Source organism: Sceloporus undulatus, chromosome 1, assembly GCF_019175285.1.
Source record: "Sceloporus undulatus isolate JIND9_A2432 ecotype Alabama chromosome 1, SceUnd_v1.1, whole genome shotgun sequence".
Taxonomy (NCBI): Eukaryota; Metazoa; Chordata; class Lepidosauria; order Squamata; family Phrynosomatidae; genus Sceloporus; species Sceloporus undulatus.
This window is the reverse complement of record NC_056522.1, coordinates 58855936-58872106: the sequence shown is the minus strand read 5'-3', so window position 1 is coordinate 58872106 and position 16171 is coordinate 58855936. Positions and strand designations below refer to the sequence as shown.

Sequence of the window (16171 nt, the reverse complement as noted above, 5' to 3'; positions counted from 1 at the left end):
CAAGATATGTAGTAAGATTAGATCTCCTTTAGCAATCCAACTATAACTGGGTGGTTCTGTAATTATACTTTTGTATATTTGTAATGTGAATTGCTTTTAAATCTTGTTTTATTGTGTTCCAATATTCTGCAAGGCACCCTGGGGATTTTATTGAACTTTGGTGTATAAAATCCCACAAATGAAATGAATATTGTGTTAGGGAATGCTTTATGAGATGCAATGTAAATTCTTTAACTATTGCTTCCTCTTTGTCAGGACTGTAGATCATGACCAGACCTTTACAACACAATCCTACATGCACACTACAAAGTAGTAAGTGCACTGAACTGAGAGGGACTTATTCCCAGGTTAGAGGATAAAGCTTTGTAGTACTGGTAGCAACAGCATAAAAGTAGAAGGAAATATATGTTCACCAGAATCAGGTACTCTGGGAGCATAACTGGCTACTTTAGTAAAGAGTAGGAAAAAGTCTGCCTAACTTCAAGCTAAACCTTTTTTTAAAAAAGATATCAACAGATGTGTAGGATGCAGCCAGAGATCTACCCCACAGAGTTGGCATTGGAGCATGGTGAATACAATCAAGAGTGACTTGGTCTGTTTTAGTGCAGTGTCCAAATGAATTCCCTGATGTCAAGTACAATGTAAGTTGTGCCTCTGCATATGTATTCGTTACATCAATAAAATCTGAATGACCTTAATAGTCTCAGTTTCCCATACATTTCTTTCTTCAAGAAGTAAAAATACAAGAACCATAATCAGGTACCTGCAGTAAAATACAGTTGTAATATTTATTATAATAATTGTTCTTGTGGCCAGAAATTGTAGTGAATCTTTAGATCTGTGTCTTTGAAAGCTTCCATTTGTAAATGTAAATTTAAACCAAGACAATATAGTTATCTCCAGTTCTCCCCCCCCCCCCCCCCCCGTTCATTCTCATTCTGCAGTTTTTTGGTGTTGTCAGTTGCTGCCAACCTGGCTTCAGCTTATGGCGACCCTGTCAGAGAGACCGCCAAGAGCTCATGTTATTAACAATCATGCTAATGTCTTGCCAACTTAGGTCCATGGCTTCCTTGCTTGAGTTTTGCCTTGTGGTTTTGATAACTGTAATAAAGGTTCGATTGAGTCGATCCTCCTGTAATTCGGTCATTCTCTTTTCCAACTGCCTTTGACTTTGACTTTACCAAGCATTATCATATTTTCTAATGAGTCATGCCATTACATGGTATGTCTGAAGCATAATAACTACAGTCTAGGCAGTGGTAGGGGGGTTGGTTTCAAGGAAGAGTTTAGGTTTAATTTGCTCTAGGACCTCTGTCCCCCCTTTTCCCCCTGGCAGTCCATTGTATCTGTCTGTACAACTCTCCTCCAGTACCACAATTCAAATGAATTATTTTCTTGTCAGCTTTCTTTGCCATCCAGCTTTCACAACCATATGTAGATACAACAGGAAATATAGTGGACCTTTGGTGTCTGTGGTGGTTTGATTCCAGGGCCCCTGCGGATACCAAACACTGTGGATACTCAAGTCAATATTTAAAATTTAATTTTACCTGAGATTGAGGCATCCAGACTGAGAAGCAGTCTCAGGGCAGTAAGAGAGGCTGGCCAGGAAGGCCCAGGCACCAGGAACACATTATTTCTGCTTCTGCTACTCAGAAGGGGCAGTTGGCATGCTCCCAGGAAGCAGGAAGAATGTAGGCATGGTGCTCCTGTTTGCCCCTCACTCCCTCTTGGTTGATTCGAACATATCCTGGGAAGATATTAACAAGGCAGCATGTCTCTAACTTTGGGCTTTGGTTCGCAATGCTGCGTATTTAATTTGAACCTGTTGCAGGAAATACAGCTTTGGTTTGCAATGCTGCATGTTGCTTTGTTAGCTCCTTCTCGCATCGGTTCAAATCAGACACTCAGCATCGCAGACCAAACTCCCAGTTCTCAGGATACATTCAGATGAGACACTGATTTGGCACCAAAAATGATCACAACAAAAGAGTAACAAAAACAAAATACAACAATTAAGTTAAACATTTTTTAATCGAAACATATACTTTATATAATGTATTCACTTTTATATACTTCTTAATATACGTTTTAAAAGTATACAGTGGATGAGTTTTCTGTTTTGTTGAGCAGAGCTTGCACATGTACTTATTTTTGTAATGAATGTCCTGGAAGAATACCAGATCCTGTATAAAGAGAAAAGTAAAACTGAAATCAATATCATCGCTGAAGATGAAGTGCCAATGAAATGCCGTTATGTGTAAGAAATATTACTGTATAATATAATATACAGTAATATTGTTAGATTGTAAAAGTAATTATTGTAAGAATGACTGTATACAATATACAATAATGATTGTAAGAATGAAAAAGAAAAAAGCCAGATAATTGAAAATGGCAGCAATTATGTTTAGTAACAAAGACTTAAAGACACAGATTTATCCCAAAGGCATACAGGTATTCTGGTTTGGGCAATCATATCCTGAATGTGGTACTGCCTAGAAAGTTATTATTTAGTTACAAAGGCAACAAAAGCTCACTGTATGTCAGTTAAACTGTAGTGTAATTATATAGTTCTGTGAGTTAAAGAATGGTATTTTGTTCAAGGTCTCACATACATTAATAATTTCTGTTTAAGTAGCAGGCCTGCCTTCTTAAAAAAGAGCAGTTCCTCCACACTCTAATACCTTATCCACACTAGATTTTTTTTTACTTGTATACAAACATTGCACTGGGGGGGATGCAAATCACACCAGGAGACACCCTAAGGGAAAGTGACATCACTGCTCCTCAAACATCTGCTTTTTGGCAGAAATGGTCTATGGCATTTGCCTATATCCCATTAAAATGCTGAACAGATGGGGTGAGTGGGATGATGCTTAGTGGAAGAAGTCTTCCTTTAAGACTGAGAGGTCTCAGTTTTTTTAAAAAAATTAAATTTTAACTTATTTTTTTCAAAAAATAAAATTTATTCTTTTTTAATTTTCTTTAAAAACAGTATCTTTTACCACATTTTCCACTTCAAACACATGAAACTATGGCCCTCAACAGACTGGTAAAAATGCCAGTATGAGGGCAGTGTGGGGGCGTGGCAATCACATTCTGCATGCTCCCATGCTGGCGTCATGCCACCTGACCAACCGCATGTCAGGTGGCATCACGCTGAACCAAAAAGCCACAGAAAGGGCACTGTGTCCACAGCGCAAAAAGAAGCCACTTTTTGCAGCTTCTGTTTGCGCAGGTTGGGGGTGTGGTGTGCGGTTGCCGCATCCCCAACCCAGCGCCTCCAGGGGTGGCATGGCAGCGCCTCTTAATATAGGTCTGCCAAGCCCCTAAGTATATGTAAATGGATTGAGGCTGTGCACATGATATCATAATTTAAAGGCATAATTCTAATTTTGCTAGTTGTTCATGTCACAACTTTTAACATGACAATCAGTGATATGGAGGATTTATGATTAATGAGTAACATTGTTCAAATAGCATGACTAAAGCTTCAGTATGGTGTGGTAAGAGAGGAAGTCAATGCATGGGTGACACCATGAGTTATTACACCAGGTGATGCCAACCCTAATGCAGCCACTGTACTCAAAGACACACATTGTACTTTTATTAAAGATTTCTTAGCAATGGCAATATGAGAGGGTGCTGAAAAGTTCCTGGCTCAATCCACTTCCCAAAATATCAGGGTAGTTTTGTCACTGTAACTTGAAAGAGTGTTCTTTTGAATTATGAATTACCAATTTTCAGGACTGTAGCTCTAATTTCTGAATTTTTTCAGATCATTGATAAAACTATGTCAACAAAAAGTGTGGAATTTTCAAGCACTGAAACTCAGACTGTGATGAAGTTCCTGTTCCTGCAAAAGAAAACTCCAAAGGAAATCCATCTGTGAATGATGTGAACATTGAGTGACAAGTGCACATCATAATTATGGAGAAGTGGTGAGCCAACTACCATTGTGGAGATTTTGAGACTGAATATGCAGCATGGTCTGGAAAGCCATCAGCAGTGCCAGCTTCTGAAAATGTTGAATTTGTTCATGACCTGATCTTGGCAGATCAGCAAATCTCAGCTAAATAATTCATGTACAGTTGGCTATGCAGAGGTTGTCAGCCAAGTGTGTGCTGAAATGTTTAAATGCTGTCCAGAAATGAAAACAAGTGGATACCTCCAAGCTGATTTTGCAGGATTTTGAGCAATCTAATTATTTTTTTTTGAATGACTCATCACTGTTGATGAAACATGGTTCTACCACTATCATTTGGAGACCAAACAATAGTCCTTGCAATGGTGACACTTGGCTTTTCCATGGCCCACGAAATTCAAGAGTTATTATTATTGCAGGACAATGTTCCTGCTCACAGAGCTGGCAAGGCAGCTTACAAATTTAAAACAGTCCAAGTTAAAACAGTATAAAACAGGCAAAATACAAGTTTAAAAAACAATTAAACAGTTCAAACAATTAAAAGCATTATATTATAAAAATTTAAAATTTAAAACTCTTTAAATAAAACAAAAACAAAACAGCATGCATTGTCACGTGAAAGCCTGATGGCATAAAAACATCTTTACCTGCTGCCAGAAGGACAGCAGGGACGGAGTCATCCTGGCCTCCTTAGGGAGGGAGTTCCAGAGCTTGGGAACAGCCACTGGAAAGGCCCTTTCTCTTGTTCCCACCAAACACACCTGAGAGGGTAGTGGGACAGAGAGAAGGGCCTCTCTTGATGACCTTAATATTCTCTAGGGCTCGTACAGGGAGATGCGGTCCTTCAAATAGTCTGGACCCAAGCCGTATAGAGGATGAATGTTTTGAAGAATTTGGGGTTTGAGGGCATAAACCATCTTGTTCCATCTGACTATTTTCTGTTTCTAGATGTTAAATAGAGTTTGAAAGGATGAAAATTTCTGAATGATTCATAGGTGATAGCAACAATAGAGCAATGTTTCAGTGACCAGACATCAATATATATATATATATATATATATATATATATATATATATATATATAATGAAGAGTTAAAGAAACTTGAGAGATGATGTGCCAAGTGCATCAAACTTTGGGGTGAATGTGTGGAATAGCATGTAAGTTTCATGGCTCCAGATCTTTCCTTCTTGGGCAGGCTGAGAACTTTTTAGCACCTCTTTGTACATATCATAGACAATATGCTGCAGAGCTGAATATACAGTACTGTGATCAATCCAGGCCTCTCTAGATGCTAGATGGAGTTCACCATGGCAGAGTAAGAAAATGTATTATTTTAAATAGGCAAGAAGTAATTACCTGCCAAAGTCAGAGGTTGCTATTATTATCCCATACAATCAATAGACTGCAATTTACACTTATGAATTTTAATAATTTCTGGATTTGCTTACCTAAATGTTGTCTTTGTAAAAGACTGCCAAGGTTAATTGAGTGTTTTGCCATTGCTGGGAGTAAAGACGGTGTGCATAGATAGTGCTGAGTAGTTCTTGGTCCAAAAGCATCTGGCACATGACTTCTGTTATCTTGTGATGATACAAATTGTGACATATATGAAGTTCTATTAGCTGGTATTCGTAATGGTGATGACCTAGTAATTCAATGGATCACACTGAGTCTTTATAGTATATGGAGAAGACAGATATATACTGTGCAATCAATTATAATAGAATGTACATCTTTTAAATTTAACAACAGATTTATTCTTACACATTTCCCCCCAAATGAATAACGAAATGAGAAATTTGCTGGGGAAATGATAAAGTTAGAAAGGTATAAATTGTGGCTGTCTGGAACCCTGAAAAGGTGCATCCCTATCATATGTGGGGTTATCCTCCAACATTTTCTTGTGGGTCCCCCCCCCCTTCCTTATAATACCATATGTTTAGATCAAATGATCAAAACAACCAGGCTGGAAACAGAGCTCCTTGGTGCTATATAACAATATGGGGGGGGGGGGGGGGGAGCTTTCAATGGGGTGTGCACCCAAAATAATAATAATCAGAAAGTACTATCTTTGCTCCATAAGGTCCAAACAACAACACAAGGTTTCTGCTAAAGCTGTACATAAGAACACTTCTTAAGTAGTGCTTTAGTAGATACTGCATCATTTTGTTGTGTTTCCCCAGTTGTCCCTTTTAATAGTAAAGGTGGAGGTTTTATACATACCAATTGTGCAGTGAAAGGACTGCTATAGGTAGTTTGGGATGGGAGGAAAAGCACTCTAAGCAAGAACACAATATTCAGGGCTGGAAACAGATCTGACAGAGTTCTGGCATCCTCAATGTTAGTATCACTTGGTGCAGGTTCTTGGGGGGGGGGGGAGCCAACTACTCAACTGCCCATTAAGGCTGCGGAGGGGGCTGGTTAGGCAACTAAGGCACCTTGGTCAGGTAAGAGAGGTTTATGTTTGTGAGTGACCCATCAGTCACTAAGTCACATGAGAATATTATGTGTGACAGTAACATGGAAAGTTCTATGTTACAGAATTAAAAACAGATATGCTATATAGTCTGAAGCAAATTTTGAACAATTCATGTAGTACATAAATTGGAATGTAATACAGTAGATGCAGGTGTGTTCATTTTTTTAAAAAAAAATTACTTGCATGAAACAAGTACCTGACATTTCACTTTGGTACAATTCAACCATGGGAAATATATTTGTATAAAACAAAATCAATGTGAATAATGCCTTCTGTTCTCTGGGAAGAAAAAATGTCCACCATATGATTGAAGCAAAAAAAGGTAACATTCTTATTTCTAGTGCAGAATTGCCTTTCAATGTTGTTTTTAATTACCTTATTGACCCTGACGAACTCTTTTGACATGAATTCTTTCCAGACAACTGAGAACTTCTGCATGAAACACTACCTGCAAATAATATTTCATATTACATCACAATATTAATTTCTATCTGTTTACCTGGGAGTAAGACCCACTGAATTCAGTACATGCCAGTAGACTTGTAAAGGATCATAATACATTACAATGCAATACATTATAGACCAAGTAATATCTTATTGTGAAGGTGCATTTGAAGATGCCCTGGTGGCGCAGTTGTTAAATGCCTGTACTGCAGCCACTCACTCAAAACCTTAAGATTGTGAGTTCAGTACTAGCAAGGCTTCAAGCTTGACTCAGGCTTGCATCCTTCCGAGATTGCTAAAATGAGTACCCAGCTTGTTAGGGGCAATTAGCTTACAGTTGTAAACCGCTCAGACACTGCTAGTTTGCATGCAAAGGTAAGTAGATAAATAGGTACCACTTCATTGCGACGATAACAGCATTTGGTTCAGTTATGCTGGCCACATGGCCACCACAGCAGTCCTTGAACAACACTGGCTCTTTGGCTTAGCAGTGGAGATGAGCACCGCTCCCTACAGTAAGTTACAACTAAACATTCATGTCAAGAAACTACCTTTACCTTTTACATCATGGGGAAAGGTGAAGCCTGGGGGGGGGGGGGCTCTCCCATATTCAGAGGGACTCCTCCCACTGGTCACTCCTTTCACCAGATCCCAAAAGTACAATTTCCCCATTGATCCACAGTGTGGAATCAGTGCATGAAGAATATCATTATCAGGCTATAGCATGAACCCATAGCTATTCATGAACAGCTTTAAAATATGGATAATTATCTCTTCTTACCCATATGTCCATCTTGAGGTGGGCTTATCAATGATATCCTTGTTGGTCCACCCACTGTTTCAGCCTACATGTCAACATTACAATAGATAATATAAAATAATTTTAAAATAAGTAACATAAATTCATATATATCTATTTGTCTTATGATTGATAACTTTTGCTACAGAGCTGATGGATCATGGACATATCAGGTTGTCAGGAATTCACTGTTTCTTTGAGAAGCAAAAATATTATTAATAATTTGTATTGATCAAAATAAACCAAAGGGACTGGAAACTGACCTTCCGAATGTTGTCAAATTCCTTTTTTTTTTAAAGATTGTAAACCTGAGGGCAGGGAAATGTCTAATTTTTAAAAATGTAAGCTGCTCTGATAGCCTTTTGGCTGAAGAGTGAGGTATAAATATTATAAATAAATAAATAAAACTGCAGTTAGTTTATAATTAAAGCAGATACTTCTGTGCTCTTCTTCTCAAATATACTTGGAGAGAATGGGGAGAACATGAGACTGAAGTCTCCTGATGGATATGCTATTTTAACTCAAACCTTCCTATTTTATTTTATTTTATTTTATTTGAAATTTAAAAATGGCAACTCTATATAATTGGATATTGTTTTATACAGTGCTGAAGACCGCCCATTGCTGAAATCATCCTTACTCTGGAGATACATAAAAGACTGAAGAGTGCAGGGGGGTCCTTTGGATCTTCACTTAATGAAAGCAGGTTTGAAATAAAAAAAGAATTCTAGACATGATTCAAACAGTGTGTTATGTACTCCGTATTAATTTAGAGTAAGTACCATTAGGGTTGGCCTTGCTTCTAATGGCCCTCCTTCTACACCGTTATACAAAAGTGTAACAGGTATCCATTGTATGGAGAGAACAGAAAAGGTACCACCTCCTAAAATCCAACATATTAGGCTGTTCTTAAACAGTCAAGTCCAGAGAGAAAAGTAATGAGTACCTACAGTAAGATTGTAGTCAATGGTATGTTCTCTAGCAACAGCCAGGTAATACTGTATTACAGTGGGCCCTTGGTATCAGCTGGAATTTGATTTCATGACCCACCATGGATACCAAAATCCATGGATGCTCAAGTCCCATTAAATACAATGGGGTAGTAAAATGGTATCCCTTATATAAAATGGCAAAATCAAGGTTTGCATTTTGGAATTTATGTACTTTAAAAATATTTTCATGCCATGGATACTTGAATGAATGGATAAAGATTTATAATGACAACTATTTGTATATATGAAGTAAGCAAACAACTTACTTTCCTTACTGAAGATGGCACATAATCCACTTCCACTGATGAAACCCTACTAATAAAGAATGGAATACAAATGGGAAAATTAATATTCAACTTGTCAAATATTATAATGCCAGTTAAATTAATTTTTCAGACTGATTCAACAGAAATCACTACATCTAAGATCTGAAACAGACAGGCCAAATAGAGTGACTTTCGGCTGCTTCAAGGGTGTGGTGTTTAGATGACATATTCCCCCAAAGTGGCCAGAGGCTGCTCCGAGGCTGCCTAAGGCGGCTCGAAGCCACCAGCAAAAGGGGCAGATTTATTCCACTCCTGCTAGAGGCCTGCTCAGGACTGTGGCGGTGGCCTGTATTGAGAACGGACTGTCCGGTCACCACAGTCCTGAAATGATCACGGCTGGCGATCACTCCTTGAAGGCCGTCTGCTTCGACCCTAAGGATTTGATTTGTTGAGTAACTGATAATAAAATAGAGCATTGGAATAAGATAATATTATTGATGCTTTTGGAGGGGTGTGATACTGATTTTATAGTATCCATAGAACCATACAGCCACTGTGGTATAGTGGTTAGAGCAGTGGAGACCAGGGTTCGAATTTCTGCACAGCCATGGACACCATCAGGTAACCTTGGGCAAGTCACATTCTCTCATCCTCAGAAGAAACGAAAGGCAACCCCCAAATCTTGCCAAGAAAACTCCATGATAGGTTCACCTTAGAATTGCCATAACTAGGAAACAACTTGAAGGCACACAACAACAAAAATGACCTGAAAGTGGTCCCAAGGCCTATCTCGCCCAGCCCCTTGGTTGTCCAGGAATCCTCTGCTACAGTACTCCAAGAGACAACCATCTAAACACTGTTTAAAAATCTCCAATGCACATATCCAATGCACAATGTATCTTTATTTGCATATATAAGATCTGTGCTATGGATTCAACCCCTTTCTGGGTGTGATATAGATACATTTGCACTTTTAAATTACTATTATGAAGAACTAGACAAGGGTTAGGGTGACAGACAAATCCTATGCCTCAATTTAAAAGTAAGATCTGTTGGATTCCATGGAGCTTAGGTAAATGGATAAAGGACTGTAGCTGTAAAGCATAGTCAAAATTAATGGACAGTCAGGCCTCACTTCCCAGATTGGTCAAGAGTTCATGGATGGTACCTTTATCATTTTTAGAATAATAAGAAAACCCCTTATAGTTAAACATACTTAAAAATTACCTACATAAAACAGATTAAAATTTAGCTTAAATTAATTAAACTGATCATTAAATGTTATTAAAATTCCTTCAATTCATTAATAAAATCTTTCTATACTGTATTTATATTTATCTATAAAAGAACCTTTTTGTTGTTATTGTGTGCCTTCAAATAGTTTCCAACTTATACACATAGCCTGAAGGTAATTTTTTCAATATTTTCTAATAGTTTTGTGCACGAAATAAAGTTTGTGTACACTTGAATATCAGAATGCAAAGGTATCACTACCTCAGCCACCCATGAAAAAAGTTTTGAGTTTTGGATCATTTTTGATTTCAAAATTCTGGATAAGGGAAACTCAACCTATAACTTTCTTTCCCATATAAGAATCTTACTGAATCAACCCAAAGATTCATCCAGTCCTGTGCCATGTGTTCCATACTAATTACTTTACAAAGTCCACAGGCGGGCATGAAGGTAACAGTCATCCCATGTAATATTCATAGTTTAATTACACTGTTAATAAGTAAAATCCTGCTTACTGTTGCAGTTGTTGCATCTGCTGAATCTGTTGTGTTGCCCTCTTAAGATATCCTTCCAGTTTTGTAATCTGCATGGAAAAATACACTCCAGTATAATTTCAACTTCTGTGATTTTACTGCCTCCCATAACCTACTGGAAAAGTTCAACTATCTTTAATGCGATTGTTCCATAGGGAGTGCTTGATGGTCTACAGTCATAGCACTGTAACTGTTAGATGATACAAAGGTTAATATTTTTCTAGATCCTGTCCATCCACATCATGGAGTATATCACACGGAGCTTTTGGGTGGTTTTGTAGCTCAGTTCCAGCTCACTTCCGAAGTGATTGCACTTCCAACGATGCGGTTTCACCTCATAAAGGGACTGTTTTATCAGACACCATTGATTTCTATGGGAGCCCCTTGCGAATTGCTTCAGCAGCGTTTCTGAAGTCACCCCTCATTTTGGTTAAAACAGGAAAAAAGTGACTCCAGAGAATTCGCTTCCAGGCTGCCTTCGATTGCACTGCGATTTGGTCTGATGTGGAAAAGCACTCCAATGCCACCCCTCTTGGCCCCTGCGTCCTGCTCCGTCATTCCCCTCCTCCTCCTTCATGCCATGTCCTCCTCTCTGCCAACCAGCCGATCCCATCATGCCCTGCATCCCCTGCGTCCTCCTAAACCCCAATCTGCTCCACTCCTTCAGCCTCCCACCAATCCCATCATCCCTGCCTTCTCCTAGACCCCCATCTGCTCCTCTCTTTCACCCTGACACCTAACCCATCATCCCCTAACTGCTCCTGCATCCTGATCCTGGCCCCAGCAACCCCAGCGAGCTATCCCACCATCCCCTGCTTTCTCCTAGACCCTGATGAAGGATGACAGCTAAGGAGGGGGCAGGGAAGGAGGACAGTGTCCGGAGCCCCACTGAGCATGTGCAAGGGGGCAGATTCGAATCATTGACCCCTCACAGTATGCTCTGGTGTGGTAATATATCACTTGACTGACTTGGAATCGAACTGACTTCTCTTCCCCTTCACTTCAGAAGGACAATAGAAAGGCAACCAGGTGTGAAAAAACATGACGTTTTAACCTCAATCCGAATTGCTAGAGAGGAGTGACTCTAGATCTGGTGTGGAAAAACATCACGCTTTGCATTGCCAGAACAGGAGTGACTGCAGATCTGAGCTGCAACCCCCTCCCATGTGTGATAAGGTCCCATGTGAAGTAAGAAGCTCTGCCTCTGACATTTAATGTACTGTAATATTGGTTATATTGACAGGTTAGTCAATCTGTTACATTTTGACAATATGTATAAGAATGTGCATGTAATCTCATGAAACTACCTCCAAAATATTTAAAATCAATTCAGTACCTTTCCTCTGTAATGTGCTAATAATTGTTGTCTGTGCTTTTCCTGGAACTGGACAATCTAGAAATTGGGAGAGGAGGTAGAAAATGAGCACCACAAAAGGAATATTGCTTATTAATTGCTACAGCCAGAGCAGACCAAGAACTGGAGGAAAGTCTGATTCCAGGAACCCCTATGGATACCAAAATTCATGAATGCTCAAGTCCCCTTAAATACAATCGCATAGTAAAATAGTATCTCTGATATAAAATGGCAAAATCAAGGATTGTGAAGTGGAAAGCTTTCATAGCTGGCATCTATAGTTTTTGGCGGGGTTTTTGGGCTATGTGGCTGTGTTGATATGTTGATTTTCTGGGGTGGGCAGGTGAATTTTATTTTTCAGAAATCTGGCAGCTCAAATAGTATGTGTACATGAGAATAACATATATAAATGTCCTGGGGACTAATTAAAACTATTACTAAGTCTACTAGCACAGGAGATAATGGGCATGGAACATACTGAAAATCTGCAATATTCCTAAATTTTCTTGTCATTAGTTTAAAGTTTAAAAACAGTGCAATTTCAGACATTAAAGTGTTAGAGGCCAGACTTATGTTAACTACTTCTCAGCTTAATCATAACTTTTAAAGGAAATTTTCACCTAATATTAATTAATATAGACAATTAGCTTTGTGTGTGAGTATGTGCAGGTAAGCAGAAAACTGGCTACAGGACAGAACAGTCTGGGGAAACTGTCAGATGCTCTGGAATTTAAATAGATAATAAACACATTCACAAGGGTACACTAGACCCTAGACTCTTGATGAAACTAGAGAGGAACTCTATAACCAACACTAGATGAGGTGTCATTAGAAGTAACAGACAGATGACAAGATAAAGGATGAGTCATAAGGTGAAGAACTTTCATGATTGGTCAGCCAACAAGCTGACTGGATGTAAGAACAGGACAAAATCAAGCCCAGGTAGAGTTCTTACCAGGCTGTTCCACAGCCTCCAATGCAACAGATGCTGTTTTGATCATACAATACAATCATTCCTAATAGTCTGATTATTTGCCTTTACATGCTGCCCTAAAATGCTGATTTATGTTGATACTGGCAAGACTGATAAAAATAGATATACTTAGGTGATTATGAATGTTGTTAAGATTCAGCAAGGGAATTTAAAAGGTTAAAATATATTTAAATATGAAAAATATAGTTTAAAGACATATGTCAATGTGTATAATCTATGGGCAGTCCTTTTCAAGCCTTCACTTATGCATTACTGCCTATTGAAATAACCCTATGTACTAAGCACCTTGGGAAGAAGAACAAAATATGCATTGAAGGGTCTCAGTTTCAAGCTAAGGGTCCAGTTTCATCACATTCTTTACTTGGTTAAAATGTTGCCCTCCATTTTAGATACTGCAGGTTTATTAATATGAAGGTTATTAAACACACCTTTAAAACACTATGTTGGAGGAAGAAACATGCCCCAGTGTTTCAAGAATTGCTATTTTTATAGAACCTATATAAATCCATATTTTTCTTCTTTTAAAAGTTACATGAAAGTTAATTTTTAAGCAACGATTTGCTATATTTTATCTTATGAAGAAGATAACACAGAATTTTCTCCAGTAATATGGTAATAAATTGGAAATGACAAAGCAGATGTGAAAATTGTTACCTAATACATTCTTGTGAAAAATATTAAAAATAATAGACAACTCACTTGTGTAACTTCTTTGGAATATTTTCTGCATAATCCATCTATTCCCATAAACAGAGCCTGGATATCTGGATTCATCTGCAGTGAAACATTACATATAACAAAAATAATAAAAGTAGATGTTTTTGAAATCCACAGAAGTAAGTCACTTTGCAGGAAAATCTTAAGACACCATCTTTGTTCTCAGTATCATGGATTAAAATAGATATCAGAATCAATAAAAATAAATGCCTTCTTCACACAATGTACATATGCTCATTTGATTCTTTCGGTGGTGTGATCAGATATCTAAGGTCCCACTCAGCAAAATGAACAGGATGGCCCCCAAATGTGGCAGGGTTGTCTTAATGTTTTCAAATAAATTAACTGATACACTCTACCACCTAAAGAGCCTCATTGTTCTTTTAAATCTGGAGCCTAAAATTACCTGCAGTCACAATTGAATTCACTGTCAAACAATATTGCAATTCTTATTAACATCAGTGATTTTAAAATATTAGAAACATTTCTAGATGATCTGCCGGTAGCTCAGTATAAACCACACTGTGTATTCTGCTAATGGTGCATGTATTCACTAACCTTGGGCAACAAAATTGTAATTAAAACAGAAGCACACTTAAATGGAATTGCATTTCAGTGACACGAATAAGACCAGGTAACTGTAAGTGCCTGGATCTGAGGTACACATTGAATATCCTGTTTTTAAAGCATTTTGCAAATTACCACATTCACTGTAGTTATAATATTTTGCTATACCTTTTTTGAAAGTACTATTGTTCGACAAGGAGCTCTGCAAATCACACACTCATCTTTTTTACCTAAAAAAATAAAGATTAATTTATGCTATGTATTATTTGGACTGGTAAATGTGTGCTGCCATGTGTGATAAATTACAAATCTTGAAATATAAGTTTCATTGATAAGGCCTGACTCAGCCATTATTTCTGTGTTTTTTTCTCATATTCACATGTTATAGAATGCATTACAATGGATTAATCTGATTTACTAGACTAATTACAATTTAATTTTTTGGGGGGGAGGGGGAGGAGGTTGTGTGTAGAAGGTCTCTTTCCAGTTATGGAAGGCTTTTGAATCAGTGGATGATGCCAGTGAAGAAAAAAGTCCTTTATTTTCCAGTCTCTCAATCTTCTGGCACAGATTTTCAGGAGGCACAAAGAGCTGCAGGGGGAAGGCCTATGAGACCCTGGGATCTGTAGTTTTACAAGGTCTTTCACCTTCTCTGGCAAAGAGTGCTGGTGCCTCAAAAAACCCCTACAAATCCTAGGTTTCTGTAGCATGGAGTGACACACTTTCTTCACACTGTGGGTGCATCTACACTATAGAAATGAAGCAGTTTGACACCACTTTGACTGCTGGGATCTGTAGTTTTACAAGGCCTTTTGCCTTCTCTGCACATCCCAGGCACATTTTATTCCTGCAGTGTAGATCCAGGGTTGCACAGGAGCAGCCATTTTAAACCTTTGGGGGATGAGCCAAGGTGAAGGAAGGAAGCCTGCTCTTGTGGATGGCTGTCAAGGGCCACAGGGCAGGTTTACCTTTCTGGAGGCATTGCTCACAGAAAACATGGCCGCAGCTGGTCAGGCTGAACTTTGAGGTGGCACCCCGGGGCTTTTGGAAACAGGCGTTGCAGAACACAAGGGCAGCCATTTTCTCAAGCTGCCTTTGAGGCAACGGGGACAAACACACCGGTTTGGGCCCCTCGGCGGGAAAGGGACTGCAGCCACCAGGCCGCCATTCAAATTAGGCCCTCAGAAGCCTGCCCTAGAGAAAGAAAGAGACCGCCTGAGGGAGAACTGAAGAGACGCTTCTTTCTCATCTCTCTCAGAAACTAGACAGGAACTTTCTGCATCCCAACTGCTGAGGCAGGAAGGGGCCCAGAGCAAGGCCTCTGGAGCAACTCATGAGAGGGAATCTACACAGTAAAAATAACACACTTTGACACCACTTTCACTGCTTTAGGCCCAGCCTATGGACTTCTGTGATCTGTAGTTTTACAAGGCTTTTTGCCTTCTCTGCCAAAGCGTGACATGAGGTGCCTCACAAAAACTACACACCCCAGGCGCGCCAAACTGCATTATTTCTACAGTGTAGATGCACCTTGAAGTCCCCACAGGAGTTGGTGATGGAGAGACCAGAAATACAGAACGTATAGGTCCAAAACTAAATAAAGTATAACAACAACAACACACTACAGAAATAATCCAGTTTGAGACTGCTTTAACTGCCCTGGCTTGGTGCTAGGGAATCCTGGGAATTGTAGTTTGTCGTGGCACCATAGCTCTATGACAGTGAAGACTAAATGTCTTACAGAACTACACTTCCCAGAATTCTCTCACATTGAGCCAGGGCAGTTAAAGTAGTCTCAAACTGGATTATTTCTTCAGTGTGTTTTGGACCATAAACTCCCATTTTATATTCAGCTGTGTGTGTT

The 16171-nt window shown here is 38.9% G+C and overlaps 1 protein-coding gene and 1 long non-coding RNA gene across 7 annotated transcripts; one reads left to right on the top strand and one right to left on the bottom strand.

The window, feature by feature from the left end:
- Positions 1-46: 46 nt before the first annotated feature.
- Positions 47-8382, top strand: LOC121936873. Its single transcript, XR_006105040.1, has 3 exons — positions 47-641; positions 3782-3944; positions 8257-8382. It is a non-coding gene; the product is annotated as an uncharacterized LOC121936873 (long non-coding RNA).
- RNF212 (ring finger protein 212) lies at positions 1983-15624 on the bottom strand. Of its 6 annotated transcripts, none has more exons than XM_042479481.1 (10): positions 14738-15216; positions 14476-14537; positions 13723-13797; positions 12012-12068; positions 10658-10725; positions 8910-8955; positions 7634-7697; positions 6784-6856; positions 5378-5574; positions 1983-2186 (listed from the first exon to the last, which is right to left on the bottom strand). In XM_042479481.1, the coding sequence occupies exons 1-10, from the start codon at positions 15015-15017 to the stop codon at positions 2149-2151; spliced, it is 960 nt and encodes a 319-aa protein (XP_042335415.1). In that variant the 5' UTR covers positions 15018-15216; the 3' UTR covers positions 1983-2148. The 6 variants fall into 6 exon arrangements, with proteins under 6 accessions (XP_042335415.1, XP_042335408.1, XP_042335434.1 ...); XM_042479474.1 differs by having other exon boundaries at positions 1999-2186; positions 8910-8958; positions 14738-15210; XM_042479500.1 differs by lacking the exon at positions 14738-15216 and adding an exon at positions 15276-15624 and having other exon boundaries at positions 2017-2186.
- Between the last annotated feature and the right edge of the window lie 547 nt (positions 15625-16171).

Bases quoted from the DNA above. Each gene is read 5' to 3' on its own strand.
- RNF212 (XM_042479474.1), bottom strand. From the start codon at position 15,017: ATGCTACAGAAACCTAGGATTTGTAGGGGTTTTTTGAGGCACCAGCAC. The intron at 10,726-12,011 runs GTACTGAATTGA...TTTTCCATGCAG, and splicing joins TAGCACATTACAGAGGAAAG to ATTACAAAACTGGAAGGATA. The intron at 6,857-7,633 runs GTAAGAAGAGAT...TATTATTTGCAG, and splicing joins ACCTCAAGATGGACATATGG to GTAGTGTTTCATGCAGAAGT.